Raw genomic sequence first — 23,696 nt, 5'->3', positions numbered from 1 at the left:
AGACTGGAATAAAGAAAGGGATGACAAATGGCCAACTCCAAGGAAAACGATGAATAAGAGAAAGTATTGCTGAAGAAGACAACAAATGTATCTTAGCTATTGCTACAAATAGAGGGAATTTCAAAGGGAAAGGAAGGAAGGAAGGAAAAAAGGGAAGGAGGGAGGGAGGGAAGGGAAAGAAAGAAGGAAAGAAAGAAAGAAAGGAAAGAAGGAAAGAAAGAAAGAGGAAAGGAAAAAAAGTAGTTTCTTTTCATGAACATTTGTGGAATCAAGTTTTGGGGTCCATATTTACAATATATGTGCAAAAAATAGCTACAATAAAACCCACAGCCAATCCTGCAATCTAAGAATATAAAATTGATCCTACATGATTATGTCCCAGCTATCCCACAGAAGCAAACAAAATCACACTTGAACTAGGCTTCAAAGATAGGTATCACACTCAACCCAAGTGCTGTAGTCACTTCAGGCTGCTATAACAAAGTATATCTTAGACCGATGGCTTATAAACAACAGACATGTATTTCTCACAGTTCTGAAAGCTGTAAGTCTGAGATGAGAGTGTCAGCATGGTCAGGTTCTGGGGAGGGCCTTCTGGATTACAGAGTCCCAACTTCTTATATTCTCACAAGGCAAAAAGAAAGCTAGAGGACTCTCTGGTTTCTTTTTTAAGGTCCCACTCATAAGAACTCCATCCAATTACCCAAAAGCTTACCTCCTAAATCCATCACATCGAGGCTTAGAATTTCAACACATGACCACTTGGGGCCAGAAATATTCAGTCCATTGCACCAAGCTCCAAAAATTGCTCACATATCAATTAATATGCAATCAATTACAATCAATATGAGTTAAAAAATAATAATAATGATAATGACAATAGGAAAAAACAGAGGAGAATTAAGGCACCATAAGGAAGAAACAGCAGAAATAACAAAGTAAACTAAACCCAAAGATTTCAAATATCAAATATAGCATATGTAATAATTATGCTGAAAAAAATAAAAATAAGCAACAAAAATGTCAGTGAGGAGTTAAGAAACTATAAAAATGACTGAGAAGTCAAGAAATATAACCAAATAAACATTCTAGAATTAAACAATACAATCACTGAAATGAAAATATTAATAAAGGTGCTAAATAGTAGATTAGAGACATCTCAAGAGAGAAAGTCTGGAAGATATATCTGAATCAAAAATACACATGATGCAGGACAGAAAGTGACATGGAAAATATAAAAAAGAGAATTTAAGAGAGATTGAGGAGACATTGAGTGAGAATGTTCACATACATCTAATTGGAGTTCCAAAATAAGATAATAGAGAAGATAAACAATTTTATTTCAGTGAATTTAAACACTTAAACAAAATAAACAAATTCCTAGAAAAATATAATTCAGAAAGATATAGAAAGCAGGAGTAATCCCTGAAAAAAATTCAGTCAATAATTTAAAATCTTCTTCAAAGAGAAAACAAGACTCAAGTGATTTTACAGGAGACTTCTACCCCCAAATTTTAGGCTTAGATAATAAAAATACAGAATCCCAACCACATCAAAATGCACTATGGTCAATACAAGAATGGAAAATTACAGATTAATGCCATTTATAAACATAGTTGAAAAAATTCTAAACAAAATAATAGGAGAAGAAATCCAGGTGTGTACTAAAAAGACAATACATCACAACCAAGCTTATTTTACTCCATAAATGCAATAATGGTTTAATATTAGAAATATTAATTAATATAACTTAAATAATTATCAAATTATAGAGAAAATCCATCTGTATAGAAAAATAATTATGTTAAATTGTGCATCCATTTATAATTTTAAGAAACCTCTTACTTAAACTAGAAATAAAAAGCTCCCTCCTTATACTGAATGAAAACAAAATAAGATGCCGTTATTGAACCACCCACTTGGCAAATCATAGCAAATGTTGGCAGGGATGTGACTAAACTGGAACTCTTATATATACTGCTTCTGAGAGTGTGGTTTGGTAATGGCTCTTTGGAAATAATCTGGTATTATTTAGCAGATTTTAAGACCCAACAATTCCATTCTACTCTTGCATATGTGCAGCAGAAGACCTGCATAAGAATGTTCAAGGCAACATTATAATAACAAAAAACTAGAATTTTGAACTAATAAAAAATTAAATATTTGTCAATAGGAGAATTGGTAAATAAATCCTATAGATATAAAATGGCCTACTAGACAGCAAAGAACTATAGCTACAGGTATCAACAGAGATGAGCTAACAAAATGCATGAAGAGAGCAAGTTGCAAAAGTATAAAACCATTTTTACAAAGTTTAAAAAGAAGCAAATAAACAAAGGAAAACAATGGAATTATAAACGTAAACTCAAGATCCTGATTTCCCACAGAAAGGAGGACAGATGCTAACAGAGAGAAGCACAGAGAGGCTTTCAGAAGTGTTGCTAACATCATTTTCTTTAAGTTGGAAGGTGAACAAGCAGGTATTTTGAACAAGTGTCATATTATTATACTTTATGCCATGTATGGATGTTATTTATATTTTTGCCTTTATCAAATATCTTATCATAAAAGAATAATTATAAACATCTAATGTGATACTAAAGTAATTTCATGCAATACATAGAAAACTTCCTTTTATGATAAAGTAAAGACAGATGATGGAGACAGGAAGCATATGGAAAGCAAATGGGATAGTTTGCCTTTATAGCATTGGCTGCATAATATTCAAGCTTTTCGTCCAGTTACAAACAGAATGTATTGTGAAAGACAGCACTGTGCACTGTGGAAGAGCCGGATTGACCGGTGCAAATGTTAGTTGTGATACTTCTTAGTTGTGGGATCTTCGTCTTTGTTTCCATCATCCATAAAGAGATAATAATAGGTTGTAACCCATAAACTTTTTGTGAGTATTAAATGAGTTAGCACACAGAAAAGGACTGGCATGGAATAAATAATCGATGTTAGATTCTAGTGATTGTTATCTCTTGATTTAATACTTTGAAATGTTCTGTTTGTATTGTGGTAGGCTTTGGTCATTTGACGAAGCAATTGATGACATTGGCTGATGGACGTGTGGTGTTGGCTCTAGAAGGAGGACATGATCTCACAGCCATCTGTGATGCATCAGAAGCCTGTGTAAATGCCCTTCTAGGAAATGAGGTAAAAAAAAGTAAAAGTACAAAAGAGTAGGGGTAGAGGATCAAGGATGTATGCATGCACATTTTAAAAGTCTTTTTAAAAAATCCTGTGTATTCAGAAAGCTCAATGTTGCTCTTACCATTAAGAAAGAGGGCACGCCTTAGATAAGAGAAGTTTACATGTTTTTATGTTATATGCACAAGTGTTTCCCAGGTGTAGAATCCATATAGCATTCCCTTCAATCAGGTTAGTCACAGAGCTCAAAAATCAGTAAAGATAACCCTTGGAAAGAAGAATGTTTTGTCTACTGACCCAACCAATGAGTGTTGAAATATTTAATAAGAAATAAAACTAAAAAAAAAAAAAGTTTCCTGAGATTTCCGGGAGGATTATGTTGGTTCAGGGAAAAGAAGCTTTTAAAAAATTGATAAACAATTTTGTCATCATTTAAGAATTCTGTATGCTAAGAGACAGATATTATTTCCATCTTACAAATGGTGATAATGAATTTCAAAAAGGTTGAGAAATCTTTCCAAAGTCTTACAGCCAAAATGCATTCAATCCAATATTTGAACTTCAATCTAAATTGCCTGGGGTCGTTCTTTTTTATTTAACATTCCATAATGAAATTGCAACATATTTTCCTGACCACTTTGCAGGCACTCAGATGCAACTGCTGTGAGGTTCATTTCCAGATCATGGCAACTTCAGACCAATTAATTGCAATTCAGCAAATATTTCAAAGTTTCTATGTGTTCATTAATGTTATAAATTCACTTTATTTTTCGTAGTGAATGTATGGTAATGTTATGATTATCATATATGTTTCGTCTTTCTTTTGTGAATTGAAACATGATTTTGCTTATGAAATAAACATATACAAGATATCTCTAAAAATTATATTCATATTATTTTCTAACAGTAATCCATGCTTTTGGCCATAATAGTTATGAAAAAAGTACCATTTTTTGCACATCAAATATGTAATTAGAGAGAAAAGTTAATCACTGCTTAAGTACTTTATTCTGTTGTATAATTTTACATAGCAAAATGAAGAATGTAATTATCTAATGATTAGTGTCAACAAAATACTGGTGTTTCAGATCACACAATATTCTAACGTGTCTAAAATTTTCTAAAATATTAGAGTCTTTTTGAGATTCCTGTCAACCAATAATGTCAAACAGAATGTTGGGTTTTTGTGTGTTTTTTTTTTAGCAATAAAGGACTGCAAGAAATAAATGCTATTTCTATTTTATCAGTTAATGTTAGGCAGCTCTTTTTGCCCACCAGATAACATTTTTTGCACAGTCACCTATATTCTGAAATCACTTATTTGATTTCAAATATAGAAACATTGTAGAGGGCAGACTGGTTTTAATATTTGCATTATAAAGGCTTACACCAGATGTGCAGCAAATCAGAGTAGGTTGTGGATTGTGGCTCCATGGATGATTGACCTGCCCAAAAAGAAATGTTACCCAGCTACAAAAGCCAACTACTTTTCTGAGTATGTGGAAGGAAATTACGGATTTCACTGGCTCTCTTTGAACACACCCATTCAAATAAGATTCTGTCTCTATGCACTTGAAATAGCTGCTCTTGGCCCAACTCTCTTCTTCCTAGGGAACATTTCCAGTGAAGATGGAATAATCTCTCCTATGATCTCTTTCTTTAAGAGAAGACTATGTTTCAGAACAGATTCGATTGTGCGGAGATACATATTGTTCTTAATTTACCTTAGTTTACTAAAAAACAAAATGAGTGCGTTTTGGACCTTCCTTCTCCTGTACACCCTTTTGACTGGGAGGTCTGTGGTCATTTTAGTACATGTGCTTTTCCTGGAAATTAAATGGACTGTTTGCATAGAGCAATTAATGGCATCAGAAGGATGTCACCTGATTCAAATTTGAGACCTGTGCCTTTTCTCTGTATTTTTAGGAAGACCAGGCTTGAGATACAGGAAGGGATAAAAGTGTCACTGGCTAATCTTAAACCTGCCCATGTGGGTGTATAGATTGCAGACAATTCTAGTAGGTGGTAACTGAAATGATTATTTCTGGCTATATTGCCAATAAATTGGCTTTACCTAGATGTCATAGTAAATCTGATTTTATTATTAAGTTGCCCTAAATACTATCTTATCCCTATTGTTGGCTATGTTCAATTGCACAAGCACAATCTAAAATTTGTTCATTATAAACTAAAGGAAGGGAGGCTTACATAATCTATGTTTTTCTGTAATTTTTTCCACTAAGCTTTCTTGAGGACGTAAACAAGAATATAGATTTCCCACAACATATTTTAAAAATAACAAATGATTTCGGTATATTGAACCTTGAAAGGTAAATTGTGCTGTGTCAAATCTATCAGTGCACAGAGGAACAAAGCAAGTATAAAGAAAGATTTTTTAAGTGAAAAACAGAAGAAAAATACAAGTGTGTTGTACATTATAATTCATTTGGAAAAAGGAAATGAAAATATAATACTTGAAACAACTCAAGCAACAAAGAGTTCTTCTCACTTTCATTGACAATATAATTTACAATCCAAAGCCTGGTTTTCTGTATTTTTTTCCAGGTCAAAGATCATCATGACTCCATTGAAGTTTTAAATTTCATTCCTTAGAAAAAATAATATGTAAAGCGTATTGCATGTACCCTACCATTTAAAAAAGTGCATATATGCAGTTTTCACAGTAGTTTTATGTGGTAAGCGCTAGGTAAGAAAATAAAAAAGGACGTCTTTCAGATACCAATTATTGCGATTTCAAATCCCAATTTCTCCACAAACCTCCCTTTTCAGGTGATTAATAGAGCAATTATAACTTATTATCTGGGATTTCACTTTTACAAATAACAAAATGGAGTAAAGTTTGAGCTTAAAACATTGGCAGAACTGACTTTGGTTTCTCAACACTGAACATGCAATTGAACTCAAATTAGAAAGGTCAAGAAAGACCTTTTTAAGGGACTCTGCTCTTTGTCAGATGTATTTATTCATGTGCAGAGGATTAGAATTCATAAACATTTTGCCAGGTTTTTGAATGCTATTTCTTTCCCTTGTTGTTCTTGGCCAGGACATGTCAATACAGCAAAATACTGCTTCTTATGGCTTATTATTAGCAAATAATATGTATTACATAACCCAAAGGAATTATAAAATCAGCAGGACCCATTGGCTCTACATCTGTGTAGACACATAGATGGGTACCAAAAAAAAAATCTGATTTTTTAAAATTGTAAGTTATTTGAGTGTTGCACCCAAAGCGGGCCTTTTCTTTCTTTTAAATATCTTTATCCTGAAAATGATCTACTTAGCAAAACATCTCTTAACTATTCTTTTAAGAAATATGCACAAGGTCAGTCAAAATAATATACTATTGGATTAAAATTAATTTGAGCTTGGTAGAGGAAATTCCTGGAGGCAACTGATTTTGAAGACATACCAGAAGTCCATTTTTTTCTTTTTCTTGGCAAAGTCTATAACTTAGATTTATCAGTCCAATCAGTGTATGATGAATATTTTTTAAATTCTTCAATGAAATAGAAACACTAGCTTGGGAGCTGCAAGAAATTGAAGTGAGTATCTAAGTGAAAAGAATCATTGGGTTGCTTTGAAAGGCATTAGGGATACTTATGAGAACAGCCACATGGTTTTTAGAATTAGTATTAGAAGCATCTGTGAGATTCCCAGAGAATCTGATTTTGGTAATCTGTATTTGAGCTCCTTGGCAAACAATGTCACAGTTGCTTTAAGGCCAAATTTGCCTACTGTTATGCAAAGCCAATTAGTAGCACCCTGGGTAGCTTCCTCTGAAAGAATTTTTCCCAAGAGGTGAGAAAAGCTTTAAGCAGTTGCCATTCCTAGGGAATCTAAAACGAAAACATTGAAAATCTTCAAGCAAGTAAGAGAAAGGAGAGGACATGTAGTAGTAGAAGCCTTGGGTAGTGAGTTGAGAACATGGCCATTAAAAGACCACCTGTCAAAACAAAATAAATGATGATTTTAAGCTTGTTAGAGGAAAAGAAATTGTCATAGACCTGGAACTGCTGAGATGATGCTACAGGCTCTAGTACTGAAACTTCAGCACATACACTTGGAATGTATAGCATGTTTGGATCTCCCTCACTCTTTTTAAGGTTTGATTTCTGATTTCATTTTTCTTTCTATTTCTTTTCTTATTTTTTCTTTTTTTGTTTTATTTTGTAATTTATTTTTTATTTCAGCTTATTAGGGAGGTACAAATGTTTAGATTACATATATTGCCTTTGCCCCACCCGAGTCTTTTCCTTTCCTTTCTTTTCCTTTTTTTAAAAAAAATTCCTTTCCATTCTTTTATTTTCTTCCCTCTCTCCCTCCTTCTCTTCTTTTCTTCCTTCCTCCCCCCCCTATTCTTTTTAATAACTGCCATTGCCTGTTGAGTATGCTCAGCTGCTTTCATTTGACTTGGATTTCACAAACAGTGGCTAAACGTAGTGATTGTGTTTGTTGATAATCTTTCAAAGATGACGTTTTCCTCTAACGCTGCTGAAAAAGTCTCTTGAACTGAATCTAGTAGAGTGTTGACAACCACCCCTGAGGTGAACCCTGGAGATACTGTTGTCCAAGTTGCTTGTCGGGGGTCTGTTTGCGTTGGATTTTGGATGGGAAAGTTGTTTTGCCATCTATTTCATCCTTTAGATTATGTATGACTGAGATTTAGTCCATGGGGGAATTGGTGTGAATCTGGGAAAGCTTACAAGCTCCTAAATAATTGTAATTCATGAGTAGGGGAAGAGGAACCGAATACAGAGACAATGCGTGATATGCCAGAGTAATGTTTTTACATGGTCTTCTTTTAGACTTCAAAGCCTCTTTGCACTCTGAAGAGAATGTATGGATAATCTAAAGGAGTAAAACTGTTTTGGAAAAATATTATTTGAAGATACTTTCTAGTGTAGATGTGGCCTATGATACTGCATTTCTTATATTCAATAAAGCAGAGCCTAAGTGATTATGGATTTATTTTTGTTTACCTGTTTCAGTAAATGCCAAATGAAATGGAAGCTGCCTACATAGTTCTTCTGTATTGTTTGCCTTTAAGTTTTTCAGAAGGTGTTAAAAAGAATGTGGGCCAGGAACCTGGACACTTCATAGGTTATGTTTACCAGTGAAAGAAAGAAATCACTTCTTGTCCATGATAAAGCAAATGCATTATGACATTTCTTTATCTGTCCATTCATTAAATAGCTCTTTGTTAGTCATCTGGTTTTTTTTGTTTTGTTTTGTTTTGTTTTGCTCAAAAGTTCTAATACGAGTAAAAGTAAAATAATCGAAGTGCTTTGGGAATGTAACATAGGACCATTTGTTTTTTAACTATAGTGATGGTGGAATATTTTAAGAGAGGAAGCAACATTTAACCTTGGTCTTGACTTAAAAATGAGAGTTGGAGAGTTGATATCTAAGAAAAGACTTATCATGTAGTAGAAAAGCATAGATAAAGACATTAAGACCTCTTAGAGTTGTTGATGGCTCTGTTTGAGTTTGTTTGTTTTGTTTTTGGTAAAGGAAAGGTTGTATTGAGTGGAATAAAAGTATATAATGAGGCTAGACTGAAATATCATAAAGAATTAGCATTTCTGTGAAAAATATGGAAGCTTTGAACAAATGTGTCCCATGATTTGAGGTAAAACAACAATAACAACAACAACAAAACAGTATATAATTCTTTGGAGATTGCAGAAGCTCATAGAAGAAAACAAGTGCTTATCAAGGAAATAATCATTAGGATCAATTTTCCCAGATTTTCAATGGATAAAATTATATTTTATTAGCAATATGCCAGAACAGGCTCTAGCAATTGGCTTGTGAAAGCCAATTGTATGTATTTTTACTCAAATCTGAGTTTAGTGACATCACATTAGTAGCTTGAATAGGCCATGGTAGGAATATTTATACCATGGAAATCGGCAAATGCTACAGATTAGGGCTACCTCTTGGACAGTTATATGTTAAACATTTATCAACACACTAACAGCTACATAATTTGAAATGGGTCTTCTTAGCAGAAACACCACCTTTTGGAAAAGAGCATAGTAAAAAAAATCTCTTTATTAAAACAAAATGAAATAAGGAAAATGTTTAAAAACATAAAAATTAGCAGAGTAAAGGAAGAGGAAATTTAAAAAAAGCAAATGAAGGAAAGGATATCAAGGAACAAAGAAAATGAAACACGAGGGATTACATGAGTTTAAATTCTGCAAATTTAAACTTGTTTGCAGAAACAGGGGCAAGTAAACAATAAGATTTTTGGCATAGAATGTGAACTAAGCCTTCTTTATAACAGTTGATATCCAAACTATGGACATTAAGTTGGGAAATTACACATAAAGCCCAGAACAAACTTCCATTCAGTGTTATCAAACCTTCAGTTCGACATGCAGTTTTCAATATATGTAGTATTTTCCTAACTCTACTGTGTGATTCAAACTGTTTTTTCATTATATTGTATACCTACAGTCTTACCTCAATGATCAAACAAAAATTTGGATAGTTTGAAATATCCAACAAATTGCATTCATTATTCTCATTCCAATAGACCACTATGCCTCTTTCTGTTAATTTTTAGGCATATTTTTAATTACCTAGCTGATTATTGCCATGGATGTTTAAATGTATCATTATGTGCAAACTTTCCATAGTTTACTGTCATGGAAATTATGGGATACTATTTGAATATTTTAGGTAGCAGAGACATTTCCTCATAGTCTTCCTTCTTTCATTCATTGGTTGATATACTGTGCGACCTACATTTTTCTAAGCCACGGTAGTTTGGGACAAAACTCAGTTAATGTAACAGTAGCTACAATAATCTCAGAGTCTAGTTCACTGGCAGTCCCTCTTATCTTATTCAAGGAATTCCTTCAATATCCATGTGAGGTGAGTGATCATTACGGCTCCCTTTTTCTCTTGGTCTGTCTGTTACTCTCATAAGACTTACTAGACTTACATCACTACTGTTGACCAGAGATGTTTCCTTCTTTCTTCTTTTTCTTTCGTTTTTTTTTTTTTTTTCAAATTTGACGAGCTTATTTTATTACTTATGTAAAAGCAAAACACCAGAAGTCATAAAGACACTCTCGCAGAAGGGTGGTTTGGGCAGACTGCCCAAGCAGATATGAAGATATAATTGAAACTATTGTAATTCAGACAATGTGTTAATGCCATAGGAATAGACAAATAGAACACATGTTTAGAAACTAGTTCTATGACAGAGCTGAGAGTGCTGATCAGTGGGGGAAAGACTATTCAAGCCATCAGACAGAACCTGGTCCCTTGGTCCCTTTCTTGCATCTAAATAGATATAAGAAAACACATTCAGTTATCAGACATTTATAAAACAGAAGCTTCCAGCTGACTTTCAAGAAAACTCTTAAATTTCCTGCAGTGTACAATTCAATTAGGAAGAAACTAAAAACTCAAGCAATTAGGAAATGTAAAGGACAATGAATTATCCACATGGAAGAAAAAAATGGGATTCCTACTCCAACCATTACATTAAAAAGTAATTCAGAGTAAAAAGCAAAACTACGAAAGTTTTTATTACTGTGTTGTCACCCTTCATCATCAACATGTAGGTAGGATCAGGCAGACCTAATCTTAATAATCTCAATAATATGTCAGTGTAGTAACTTAATTGTCAATGGAATCCACCCTGATTTTGATTTTTCTTCCCTAATCTATTTGGTCAAAGATTTCATTGTCTTGAAACACATAAAAGAAGTTATTTTGAGAATGACTCACAAATAACAATATGGATAAAATTATAACCAGATTTACTTATGCAATCAAATTAAACATATACAACTAATTGCAGACGTCTTTAAAACAATTATTTAAATGAGAGCTGAATTTTAACCACCAATCCCTACTCCCGAGGGAATTGATAATAGTTATCAGCATGGAAGGTCAGGTCTATATCATAGTGTGCTTTGCCTGTACTCTTGGGCTTGATCATCATATCCTTCCAAAGTTTCACAACATCTTTGATCTTGACAAGTGAAGCCTTTCTGCATTTTGTCTGAGTCACTTTGCATGTTGCAGAGGGACTTTCAGCTTCCTTTTGTAAGTGATTTTGTGGCTTATATCAGAGAATATAACTTGTTGCTCTTTCTGCAAAACATATAATCTCACTTTGTTTCTTAGAGGCACCATAATACAGTGAAAAGAACATGGACTCAAGATCCAGACTTTGTTTCCTTATTCTCTTATGTTAGAGAGGTCATTCACTTTTAAATTTTTATTTTAGAATATTAAATTTTTATTAAACTTTTTTAAAATTGCAAAATATAATACTCAGAAAACTGTACAAAATGTGAATGTAGAATTCAATGAATTATCACAAAGAGATCAAATGTGCAACCATCAACCAGATCAAGAGATAGAATAATATCACCATCTCAAAAGACCTTACATTCTTTCTAATCAGTAACCCCTTTCTCTTTTCTGAAAGAAAACAATTTTATGATTTCAAACACTATATTTTAATTTACTTGTTTTTGAACTTTGTATACATGAACTCATACAATATATATTTCTTTTTATCTAACTCATTCAGCATTATGTTTGTGAGATTTATCCATCTTGTTGCAAATAGCCAGTTTATTCATCTTTATTATTATATAGTATTTTATTACTTAAAAAGAAGTTTTAGGAAAGTGCCATGGTTTATTTACATATTTGACTTTTGGTGGGTAAAGAGAATTTTTTTCAATTTGGGGGCTATTTTGTACAACGTTGTGATGGACATTTTTGTGTTTCTTCATGTATTTGTACCCGTTTTATTGTATATATTTCTGAATCCTGAAATATACATGTGTTTAACCTTTGTAGATGACATGAACTGTTTCTTATTGTGGTTGTTAAGTTTATACTGCTACCAGTAGCATATGACTGTTTTCATTGTCCCCTATCCTTCCAACACTTGGTATTGTCAGTCTTTTCAAATGTTAACCATTGTGTTGGATGTATGGTACTATATCATCATGGTTTTGATTTGCCAGAATACTAATGAGGTAAAGCAGTTCTTCTTCTATTTATCAATCATATTATACACCATTTTTGAAGCACCTATTCAAGTCTTTTGTCCACTTTCAGATTATCTTTTACTTTACTGATTTAAGCCATTCTTTATAGATGCTAGTGTTGGTTTCATGTGTTGAAATATCTTATCTTTTCACAATCTTAATGGTAACCTCAGATAGTAAAAGTAACTTTTTAATGTTGCAGAATTTATCAATCTTTTCCCCTTTGATTAGCTTTTTTGGTATTCTGTTTAGATCTTTCTGGGTTCCCAAAGTCATGAAAATGTTATCCTATTCTTTTCTAAAAGCTTTAGTTTTGACTTAAACATTTAGATGTACAGTTCATCTGGAGTTGAATTGTACTTGAGGTAGAGGTCAAGTTATTTTTTTTTTAATGGGAAGATGCAGTTGATCTGGGACCACTTACTGAAAAGACCATACATCCTCATGGCTTTGTAGTGTTAATTTTGTCCATATATACATGGATACTTTAATATATTCCACCGGTCTCTGTCTACTCTTGTGACATTATCAAACTACCTAACTACTGTAGTTTTATGGTAATTCTTGATATCTGATAGAACAAATCTTCTTGTTTCTTTTTCTTCTTCAAGACAGTCTTGGGCTTGGCTATATTTGGCCCCTCTGAGTTTTCATATAAAATTTTAGAATCTGCTTTGGCAGTCCAACAAAACACATATAAATGGATAGAAATGAATTTAGGTCACCCATAAAAGCAAATATGATCACATTGTAATAACAAATGCTGATTAAAGAGACAATTTCTGTAATATAATGATAAAGAAAGATTAAATGAAAAAAAAATTTTTAAGTAATTGCAAGAACTGAGAGAAAGTTCATGTGGGTATATCAAGATCAGATGAAATGGACTTTAAGTCAAAACAGAAGAAATAGTGATAGAGATACTTCATAATGACAAAATATTCTATAAACTGAGAATATAAAGCAATTCAAAATTTATATGTCTAATGCTGCTTCAAAACATATCAAGCAAAAACTAAAAGAACCAGATGGAAAAATAGGTAAAACCGCAATCATAGTAAAAAATTTTAACATCTTTCTCAGTAACTAATAGAACAAAAAGACAATAAAAGGGAAATGGGTTGTAGAAGATTTAAATACTTTAATAAATTTTCCCTAATTGAAATATATAATGGATCATACTCTATAATTACAGAAAATTATTCTTTTCAAGGACATTTTTAACATTTTTTTTTTTTTTTTTTTGAGACAGAGTCTCACTTTCTTGCCTAGGCTAGAGTGAGTGCCATGGTGTCAGCCTAGCTCACAGCAACCTCAAACTCCTGGGCTCAAGCAATCCTCCTGCCTCAGCCTCCCGAGTAGCTGGGACTATAGGCACGGTCCACCATGCCCGGCTGATTTTTATATTATATATATTAGTTGGCCAATTAATTTCTTTCTATTTTTATGGTAGAGACGGGGTCTCGCTCAGGCTGGTTTTGAACTCCTGACCTTGAGCAATCCGCCCGCCTCGGTCTCCCAGAGTGCTAGGATTACAGGCGTGAGCCACCGCGCCCGGCCCATTTTTAACATTTTCAAAAATAGACCCTATATGGAACATAAAGCAAGTTTCAATAAATTTCAACTAATTGAATTCATACAGAGTATAATCTCTTACCACAGTGAAATTAAACTAAGATTAATATTAAAAGATAATTAGAAAGTCTTATACATTTTGAAATTGTAAATACATTTTAATTCGTGTGTCCAAAGAAACCACAATGAAAATTAGAAACTACTTTGAACTAAATGATTATGAGAATATACAATATCAAAGCTTATGTTATATTTAAAGCTGAATTTAGAGAAAATAGTTTTAAATATATTTATTAGAATAGAAACCTTAAAATTAATGATAGAAGCATTCATGTCTTGAAATTAGATAATCAAAGCAACAAATTAAACACAAATAAAGCAAAGAAAGTATAAAGAAAAAAGAAAATAATGAAATAGAAAACAAACATACAATACATAAGATTTTTAAAGTCATAGATTGGTTCTTTGAAATAAGTGATGAAAATGGTAAAACTTTACCAAGACCGATCAACAAAGAAAATCATGCATACCCAACTCTGGGAATGAAAAAGGGGACTTCACTTGATTTTAGTGATATTAAAGGATTATCAGATTATTAAAAATGACTTGAAATTTTTAAAAATTTATTTAAAATGGAAAAATTATCATAAAAATATTATATAATCTTGCAAAACTGAATAAAGAAGACAGAGAGTTTGAATGGTCCTATAATTATTAACAAAATTCACTCTTTTAAAAAACTGTATCTTTAATACCAAATTTTCCAAGAAAAAACTATCATCCCTATATAGCTTCATCATTGAATTTTACTATTAACTTCAGGAAGAAATAATACCAATTTTAAACTGTTCTAGAATAAAAAGGCAAGGGGGTAAGAAAACTTCAGAACTGATTTTCTGAGGCTTGTATAATAATGGTACCAAAAAACACACAAAACTCCAAGATAACATAAGAAGGAAATATTATAGGACAATCTTGCTCATAATCATAGTAGTTAAAATCCTAAACAAAATATTAGCAATTTATCAATATATTATGTACCCATAAAAATTGGGGTTTTCCCAGAAATGTAACATATTAATTATTCAAAATAAGTCATTGTAATTTACCACATAAAGAGAATGAAGAAATAAAATATAACCACTTCAATAGATGTTTAAAACATCTGATAAATTAAACACCCAATCATAACGTACAAATTTTTGCAAACTAGGAATAAAAGAAAAAATTGGCTAAAGACAGTGGCTCATTCCTATAATCCCAGCACTTTTGGAAGCCAGCATGGGAGGATCACTTGAGCCCAGTAGTTTGAGACCAGGCTGACAACATAGTAAGAACCCTGTCTCTACAAAACATTTTAAAAAAATTAGGCAGTTATGGTGGTGCACGTCTGTAATCCCAGCTACTTGGAAGGCTGAAGCAGGAGGATCACTTGAGCCCAGGAGTTCAAGGTTACACTGAGCTATGATCATGCCACTGCACTTCAGCCTGGGCAACAGAATGAGACCCTGTCTCCAAAACAAAAATCAAAAAACAAAAAAAAGAGAGAAAAAATTATTAACTTAATAAAGGATATCTACCAAAAATTCTGTAGTATAAATGACATTAAAAAGTTTCTGCACTGCCAAGGAAACAATCATTAGAGCAAATGGACAACCCACAGAATGGGAGAAAATATTCGCTCTCTACACTTCTGATAAAGGTCTAAAAGAATAAACCAGAAAAAATCAAACAACCGCATCAAGAAATGGGCAATAGGCCGGGCGTGGTGGCTCACGCCTGTAATCCTAGCACTCTGGGAGGCCGAGGCGGGCGGATTGCTCAAGGTCAGGAGTTCGAAACCAGCCTGAGCGAGACCCCGTCTCTACCAAAAATAGAAATAAATTAATTGACCAACTAAAAAATATATACATACAAAAAATTAGCCGGGCATGGTGGTGCATGCCTGTAGTCCCAGCTACTCGGGAGGCTGAGGCAGTAGGATCGCTGAGCCCCGGAGATTGAGGTTGCTGTGAGCCAGGCTGACGCCACGGCACTCACTCTAGCCTGGGCAACAAAGTGAGACTCTGTCTCAAAAAAAAAAAAAAAAAAGAAAGAAAGAAATGGGCAATGGAAATGAACAGAAACTTCTCCAAAGAAGACAGAATAATGGCCTACAAACATATAAAAAAAAAAAGTTCAACATCTCTAATCATTAGAGAAATGCAAATCAAAACCACAATGAGATACCACCTTAACCCCAGTGAGAATGGCCTGTGTCAAGAAATCCCAAAACAACAAATGCTGGCGAGAATGGGGAGAAACAGGAACACTCTTACACTGCTGGCGGGACTGCAAATTAGTGCATTAGTGGAAAAGAATTTGGAGATACCTCAAATAACTAGAAATAGAAATACCATTCGATCCAGCAATAGCATTGTTGGGCATCTACCCAAAAGAACATAATAAGTCTCTCTTATTATAAAGACATCTGCACCTGAATGTTTATGGCAGCACAATTCACTATTGCACGGTCATGCAAACTACCCAAGGGCCCATCAATTCATGAGTGGATAACTAAAATGTGGTATATGTTCACAATGGAATATTACTCAATCCTAAGAAACCAGTGAGCTAGCACCATTTATACTATCCTGGATTAAGCTTAAGCCTGTAATACAAAGGGAAATGACACAAGATCTGGAAAATGGGCTACACATCTACTCGCCATCAAATTGGTACTGATTGACTAAAACTATGGTGCTCAAAAAACAACAGGGATTTGACGGGGGAAAACCTACATCTTAAGGAAGTGGCGAGCATTGTGGGGGGAAGGGATTACCTCTCTTTTTAGGGAGAGGCAAAGATAAACATTGTAACCATAATGTCTGAAAAAAGAAATCTGTAATTGGGAAGTGGGCAGGTGGAAGGGGGGAGGAGGGGAAGGGTATGTACTTACACGGTGGGTGTGGTGTGCACCACCTGGAGGCTGGACACGCTAGAAGCTCTGGCATAGTGGGGTGGGGGAGGGGGGACAGGGGCAAGATATGTAACCCTAACAATTTGTACCCCCATAATATGAAGTAATAGAAAAAAAATAAAGGTAAATATGAAAATTTTTACTGCTTCATTTCAACATTGCTCTGGGAATCCTAAACAGTGCAATAGTGTAAGAAAAAGAAAACAAAAGTATAAAGATTAGAGAGGAATAAAGAAAACTTTCATTATTCACAGATGACATGTTATTGTAATTGTAGAAAATCTATAAAAATTCTTTTCATTTAAATTATGAATTAATATGCACATTTAACAAGATAGTAGTCAATTATAATTCAATGAAAATCAAAGAAAATTTAAAAATCAATTAAAAGGCCAAGTAAAAATCAATTATATGTCTATGTACCAGCCATAACTGTGAGAATAAAATTTCAATACACTGGTTTTTATGTAACTAGCTAACATTAGGTTAAACTGGATGAAGAGTATATGGGAATTCTGTACTGTCTTTGCATCTCTCTGTAAACTTAAATTTATTTCAAAAATTTTTAAATAAAATTATATATGTATACATAATTTACAAAAGCATCAAGCATACTACATCCTTTAGAATAAATCTATCTAAAATTATGACCCCATTTATAAAATTGTAAACTTTTTTATACAAATTCAGGCCAGGTATGGTGGCTCATGCCTGTAATATTAGCATTCTGGGAGGCTGAAGTGGGAAGATCTCTTGAGGTCAGGAGTTTGAGACCAGCCTGAGCAAGAGTAAGACCCTGTCTCTACTAAAAATAGAAAAATTATCTGCGTATGGTAGTGTATGCCTGTAGTCCCAGCTACTCAGGAGGCTGAGGCAGGAGGATCGCTTAAGCCCAGGAGTTTGAGATTGCTGTGAGCTAGGCTGGCACCATGGCACTCTAGCTCGAGCAATAGAGTGAGCCTCTATCCCCCACCAAAATATTTTTCTAGAAGTTAATAAACATTCAAATAAAATTTAAAAATATGCTATGTATGTGGAATATACATCTAGATATTGTGAAGATATCATTTGTCCCCAGATTGGACTAATGATTGACTTCAATGTCTTTCAAAATCTGATTCCATTTCATCTTCATGCTATTGTTTTTTCTTCCTGCTCAATTGGGAGTAATTTTTTTTTCTCTTTCAGTCATTAACCATTCTGCCTATGCTGGCTCTGGGTCTTTTCTCCTTTTCCATTTCTTTGCATTTTTGGTCTATAGAACTACTTGTCATGAGAACTCAGAAATAAAAGCATGTAGCTACAACCAACTGATTTTCTGCAAAGCAGACAAAAACATAAACAGGGGAAAGGACACTTTATTCAATAGATGGTCTTGGGAAAATTGGATAGCCACATGCAAATAATGAAACTGGATATCTATCCCTCACCATATGCAAAAATTAACTCAAGATGGATTAAAGACTTAAATGTAATACCTGAAACCATAAAAATTCTGGAAGAAAATGTAGGAAAAACACTTCCGGGCATTGGCTTAGGCAAAGAATTTATGACTAAAACCCCAAAAGCAACAGCAACAACAAAAATAAATAAATGGGACATATTGAAACTAAAAAGTTTCTGCACAACAAAGGAAATAATCAACAGAATAAATAGACAACTTATATTACAACTATATATCTGACAAACGACTGATAGCCATAATCTACAAAGAACACAAAAAAAATCAGCAAGAAAAAAACTAATAACCCCACTAAAAAGTGATCAAAAGGCATGAACAGATTTTTTTCAAAAGAAGATAGACAAATGGCCAACAACCATATGAAAAAATGCTCGACATCACTAATCATCAGGGAAGTACAAATTAAAACCACCTTACCACTACTGGGATGGTCAGTAATAGTAAGATAAAAACAATAGATGTTAATATGGATGTGCTGAGAAGGGAATGCTTATACATTGTTGGTGGAAATGTAAATTAATATAATACAACCTCGGTGGAAAACAAGAATGGAGATTCCTCAAAGAACTAAAACTATACCTACCATTCAATCTAGCAATCCTATTAAGTATCTAACCAAAGGAAAAGAAGTCATTATATCAAAAGACACCTGCACCCTAATGTTTATCACAGCACAATTCATAATTGCAAAGATATGGAACCATCTAAGTGTCCATCAACTATTGAGTGGATAAAGAAAATGTGCTCTGTGTATGTATATGTATATACATATAGATATATGTATACGTATATCTATATGTATATACATATACATACACATATACATATACACACATGTACACACATACATACACACACACACAATGGAGTACTAGTCAGTCATAAAAGGAAATGAAATAATGTATTTTTCAGCAACTTAGTTGGAGCTGGAGACTATTATCTTAAGAAAAGTGTCTCAGGAATGGAAAACAAATACCATATGTTCTCACTTATAAGTAGGAGCTAAATGGTGGGTATATAAGGTCATAAAGTGGTATAATGGACATAGGAAACTGAGAAGAGGAAAAGAGGGAGAGGGATGAGGGATAAAAATTACCTATTGGGTACAATGTATATTACTCACACTACTCTGGTGACAAGTACACTGAAAACCCTGAGTTTACCTCTATACAATTCATCCATGTGACAAAAACACTTGTATCCCCTAAATCTATTGAAATAGCATTAAAAAATTAAAAATAAAATAATATCTAAAAAAAACAAAAAGAAATACCTGTCTATGTGTCAGAAAACCCCGCCAATGCATAGGAGAAAATACCTGTCTGGAAACTATGCAGGGGCAGTTCAGTATAGAAAACAAAACAAATGATCACTTTTCTTCTGAGTCTTCATCTTAAAACTATCCCCTGGTTACAGCAGGTAACCAAGAAGAAGAACCCATTCCACTTCAGTTGGTTAGCTGTGGAGAGAAGAATAAAGGTCATCTGTCCATGTTTTTTTTCAGTTAATTCTTCCTGCATTCATTCAGCATTAAAAAAAAAAAAATGCCTAGGGTAGACAGGCTCTGTCTTTGTCTTTACGTGGCTCACAACAAAGTCGAGAATAGCAGACATGGCCAATTACAATATAATGTATTTAATAAACAAAAGTATTTGTGAGAAAAGGGGCCACGGAAGTGGAAACAATTTGCTCTGTCAGAGAATTTGAGGAGCAGGCAATATTTGTGCTCATCCTTAAATAATTAGTAGAGGTTCACCAATTCAAAGAAGGATGGAGAAAACAGAAGTCAGAGAGAACAGAACAGATAAAGCTACAGAACACTTGGCATATAAAAAAATATAAAAGCACTTGGCATATTTGGGAAGCATCAAACCATAACATAAAAGTTAACAAGAGTGTTTAATAGATTCTTTGAATGCTTGATGTATACATCTGTCCTCATATACCTGTTTTATTTGCATGGACTCTTTTTAGCTTATTTATATTCTGTTCTGAATCATGAAAATAACGGCGAGCTGATTTTCATGTCTCATGAGTACAGAGTGAGTGGCTTCTGCAAGGATATCTTTTGCCTCTTTCTATAGATGGATCTTAGCCAATGAAATGATTTTTCATGATTTAAATGATCTGATTCTATAAACCTAAAAATTACTCACAAAATCATAATGGCCATAATTTCTATGGTGTTTAAAAATAGCTAAGTTACTTGGCAATTATATGGTAAGTGCAGCTTAATGAACATCTGAATTGTCAATACAGTATTGCAACCATCTTTATAAAAAATAGGAAAATAAGCTTCCTTGTCATTGAGCCTGCAAATTTGTATAAAGAATTGCTGTAAGTAATGGTTGTGGTTACGTTTTAGATATAATAAAACTGGATGAGAGGTTCATGTGTCAGGAGGCTGTGTTAAAATTATCTAATATATCTTATAACTCCATGACGGTTATCATTACTGAATGGAATTGCTCAACAGAAATGGCAAGATGGGTGTGTAATATTGCCTACATCTGCATCTGCTTTATCTTTCTGTAACTTCTTGCATGCAAAAGTTCTCTGGTTTACATAGCTTACTTTTTTATTTATATTTTATAACTCTCACTGATGCTGATTAGCCTCAAGAGTCAGTGTTTTTCTATATCTTCTTGGCCAAACTAAATACATAACACAACTTTAACACATATTCTTATTTTTTGATTCAACTTTATAAAAATGACTATTTATATAATATTATTTCATTAGTTAATGATTAGATTACCAAAAATGACCAATACCCATAAATATTTATTAAATATTTATGTTTATGTTTCAATGAGATGTTTATAGTGCTTATAATTGTGAGTGATTAAATCAACAAACTCTTTAGAAAAGACAACTCAATTCTGTGGTGCCTCCATACAAGGTCTTAATTTTATGAAAACAGACCCTAAATGCTGCTTGCCTTCTTGCCAACTGTGAAGGTATTACCCGTTGCCTTCTCTGCAGAGCTACCAGAGAAAAAATAAAGTACCTACATTGAGAACTTTCTGAATTCAGCTCTGTCTGTATATATACACTCAAAATGAAACAAATTGGGGCAATTTACTGAAGGTTATATCCTCTAAATGACATTCACCTAAAACATGCAAGGAAATGGTTTGGGAGGTTTAAATTATCAATTTAATTGCCTTAATTCTCTGGATTGATTTTATAAGTAGACACAACTCTTTACATCTAACTGAAGATTCCAAATTGGGAGCTTAGGCATGTTTTATTTTTACTCTTAACACCCTGAATCACGTATGCTTTCTACATTACTCAAGTCTTAAAAATAGCATACAGACCTCAAAGTGTGAGAGTCCACAAGTTAGATTTTTTTACACGTATGATCTGCCTGGAGCTTTCTTTGCAAGAGCCAGCACCTTTCAATTTGTCAGCATTTTTACTCTGAAGCCACAGGGAAGCTTTTTGAAGAACTGAATATGTGGACATTGCCTTGTGCTTTTGTTCTTAAATGTTTGAACATAGAGTGTTGTTTCAGAATATTTTATTAGGAAAACATACCTGGTTTCTATTAAAAATTATTTTCTCTGAGCTATGAGAAAGAAGTGAAAGGAGAGATTATTTATGAGCAAGGTAGCCCACTCAACCCTGTCTAATTCTTGAGTAAGAGTTTTCCAAGTAACCTTCAGGTTGTGATTCAGTAGTTCCTCTGAGTTAAGAGGGTGTTACTAAGATAACATATTCTTAAAGATACGATCTGAAATACCGAGTTAAAAAATAATTTTAGCAAATTTTAGAAGTTTAAGATTTCAGAACCTTGTACTGACACTGAATGGTGGTGGTGGGGTTTCCCCTCCTCTTACCAAACTGTATTGCAAATAAACCTTTTGATGTTTTAAAGGTTTTTCTTTGGCAGCTAAGAAAAACACTCTGGAAAGTTATATTTAGTGAATTTACCCGTGTATAAATATCTCCGAGCTAGTCTGTTATCCTATGGCATCTGGAAGAAAGGTGCTATTGTTTTAGATTCCATGATTGAAGTATAGAATAATCAATTCAGAGAAACCCTGGGGGAAAGATTCACTCACATATGTTGTGGAAACTTGTAATCCCTGAGTTTTTTTTTAGTTTTTCCTATAGACCAAGAGACATAGATTGAGTTCATTGCTTTGGTACACATAGTGACATCAGTTCCCATTCCTGCCATAATTATAGTCTGACCACCAGTTTTTAATTGACACTATTAACTTTAAGTTTTCTAGGAAAGCTGATTGTTTTGTTAATGCTTTTGTTACTCTCTGGGTCACAATAGCTGGGTAGCTATTTTGTTGGCAAGTGCCCTGGCCGTGCACTTTCTGCTGCAACCTGCCACACTCATCACCGAGGCATTCCCAGGAATGCATTATCAGATTTAGTTCTGACAAATATGCTCCATAAATTATTTAAAGCTTTTCTTCATTTCTTGCAAAGTAATGTTTGCTGAGCGTCTCCATGAAAAATCAGTGTAATTCCAAAAGATCATGATAGATTTGCAAGATAGGAATTTGTCCTGTGCTTACAAACAGACATCTGCATAGTGAGAATCAACTGGATAGTAAATGAAACTGTATAGTTAATTGAGCTTTGGTTTTATTTGAACCTTTTCTTGACTACTTTATTCAATGGCCATTGAATAAGAGCAGCTGTGTCTCATGGCTTTCCATTGTGAAGTGTTCAAATGCGTAAGGTGGTTATATGTAAAAAATACTGCCAAAGTATGGATAATAGACTGCCCACTTTCTGTCTATTGCAACTTCCCTAAGGTTTTGTTTGCAGGGCCCAGCTGCGTATACAGACATGATGGAATTTGGTTTGTAAGAAACCTACAAAAATGACACAAATAACTCAGATTTTTAATGAATAATACGCAGACATGCACCTGCTTCAGGAACTTCATAGATTAATCTTGTGACCAATGGAAAAGCCCCTTGGAATTCAATTACATGGACGCAAAACAGAAAATAAAACTGGCTACACTTAGCTAATATCAGCAAAATGTTAACTAGTTCTTGGAGCAAGGTTTTCCTGGGGATTAGGTTGTTTCAATTTGCTTTGCTTCTGTGAGACTTACTACAAAGTCATAATATTCTGCTTACATTATTATCTACTATTCTTGCAGCTGGAGCCGCTTGCAGAAGATATTCTCCACCAAACCCCGAATATGAATGCTGTTATTTCTTTACAGAAGATCATTGAAATTCAAAGTATGTCTTTAAAGTTTTTTAAAAAAATTTCTAATCAGGTAAAACTAATTAAAATTATATTGAGAACTAGAGTACAAGGAAACATTTATTTACAGTTGTTATAATTTGCACATATGTTCTTTTTTCTTTCTTTAAGGTTTTATTTTTTTTTTTACTTTCATCCAAACACTCCCTTTTCCTTAAGCATCTTTGCTCTTAATGTGACAATCTTGTCTTATACTGATGACATAACACAGAGACTCTAGATTTAGAATCCTGCTTTTCTTATA

At 33.5% G+C, this 23,696-nt stretch overlaps 1 protein-coding gene across 1 annotated transcript in view; it reads left to right on the top strand.

Annotated features, from left to right (window-relative positions):
• The window catches only part of HDAC9 (histone deacetylase 9), an 873,646-nt gene that overhangs the window by 813,981 nt on the left and 35,969 nt on the right, over positions 1-23,696 (top strand). The window contains exons 25-26 of the mRNA XM_076006392.1: positions 3,026-3,159; positions 23,343-23,427. Of these exons, the coding sequence (XP_075862507.1) occupies positions 3,026-3,159; positions 23,343-23,427 (219 nt within the window). The remainder of the gene's footprint in view (positions 1-3,025; positions 3,160-23,342; positions 23,428-23,696) is intronic.

The sequence above is a fragment of the Microcebus murinus genome, chromosome 9, assembly GCF_040939455.1.
Source record: "Microcebus murinus isolate Inina chromosome 9, M.murinus_Inina_mat1.0, whole genome shotgun sequence".
Lineage (NCBI taxonomy): Eukaryota > Metazoa > Chordata > Mammalia > Primates > Cheirogaleidae > Microcebus > Microcebus murinus.
The sequence above is the reverse complement of the archived record's forward strand: the minus strand, read 5'-3'. Positions and strand labels throughout refer to the sequence as shown.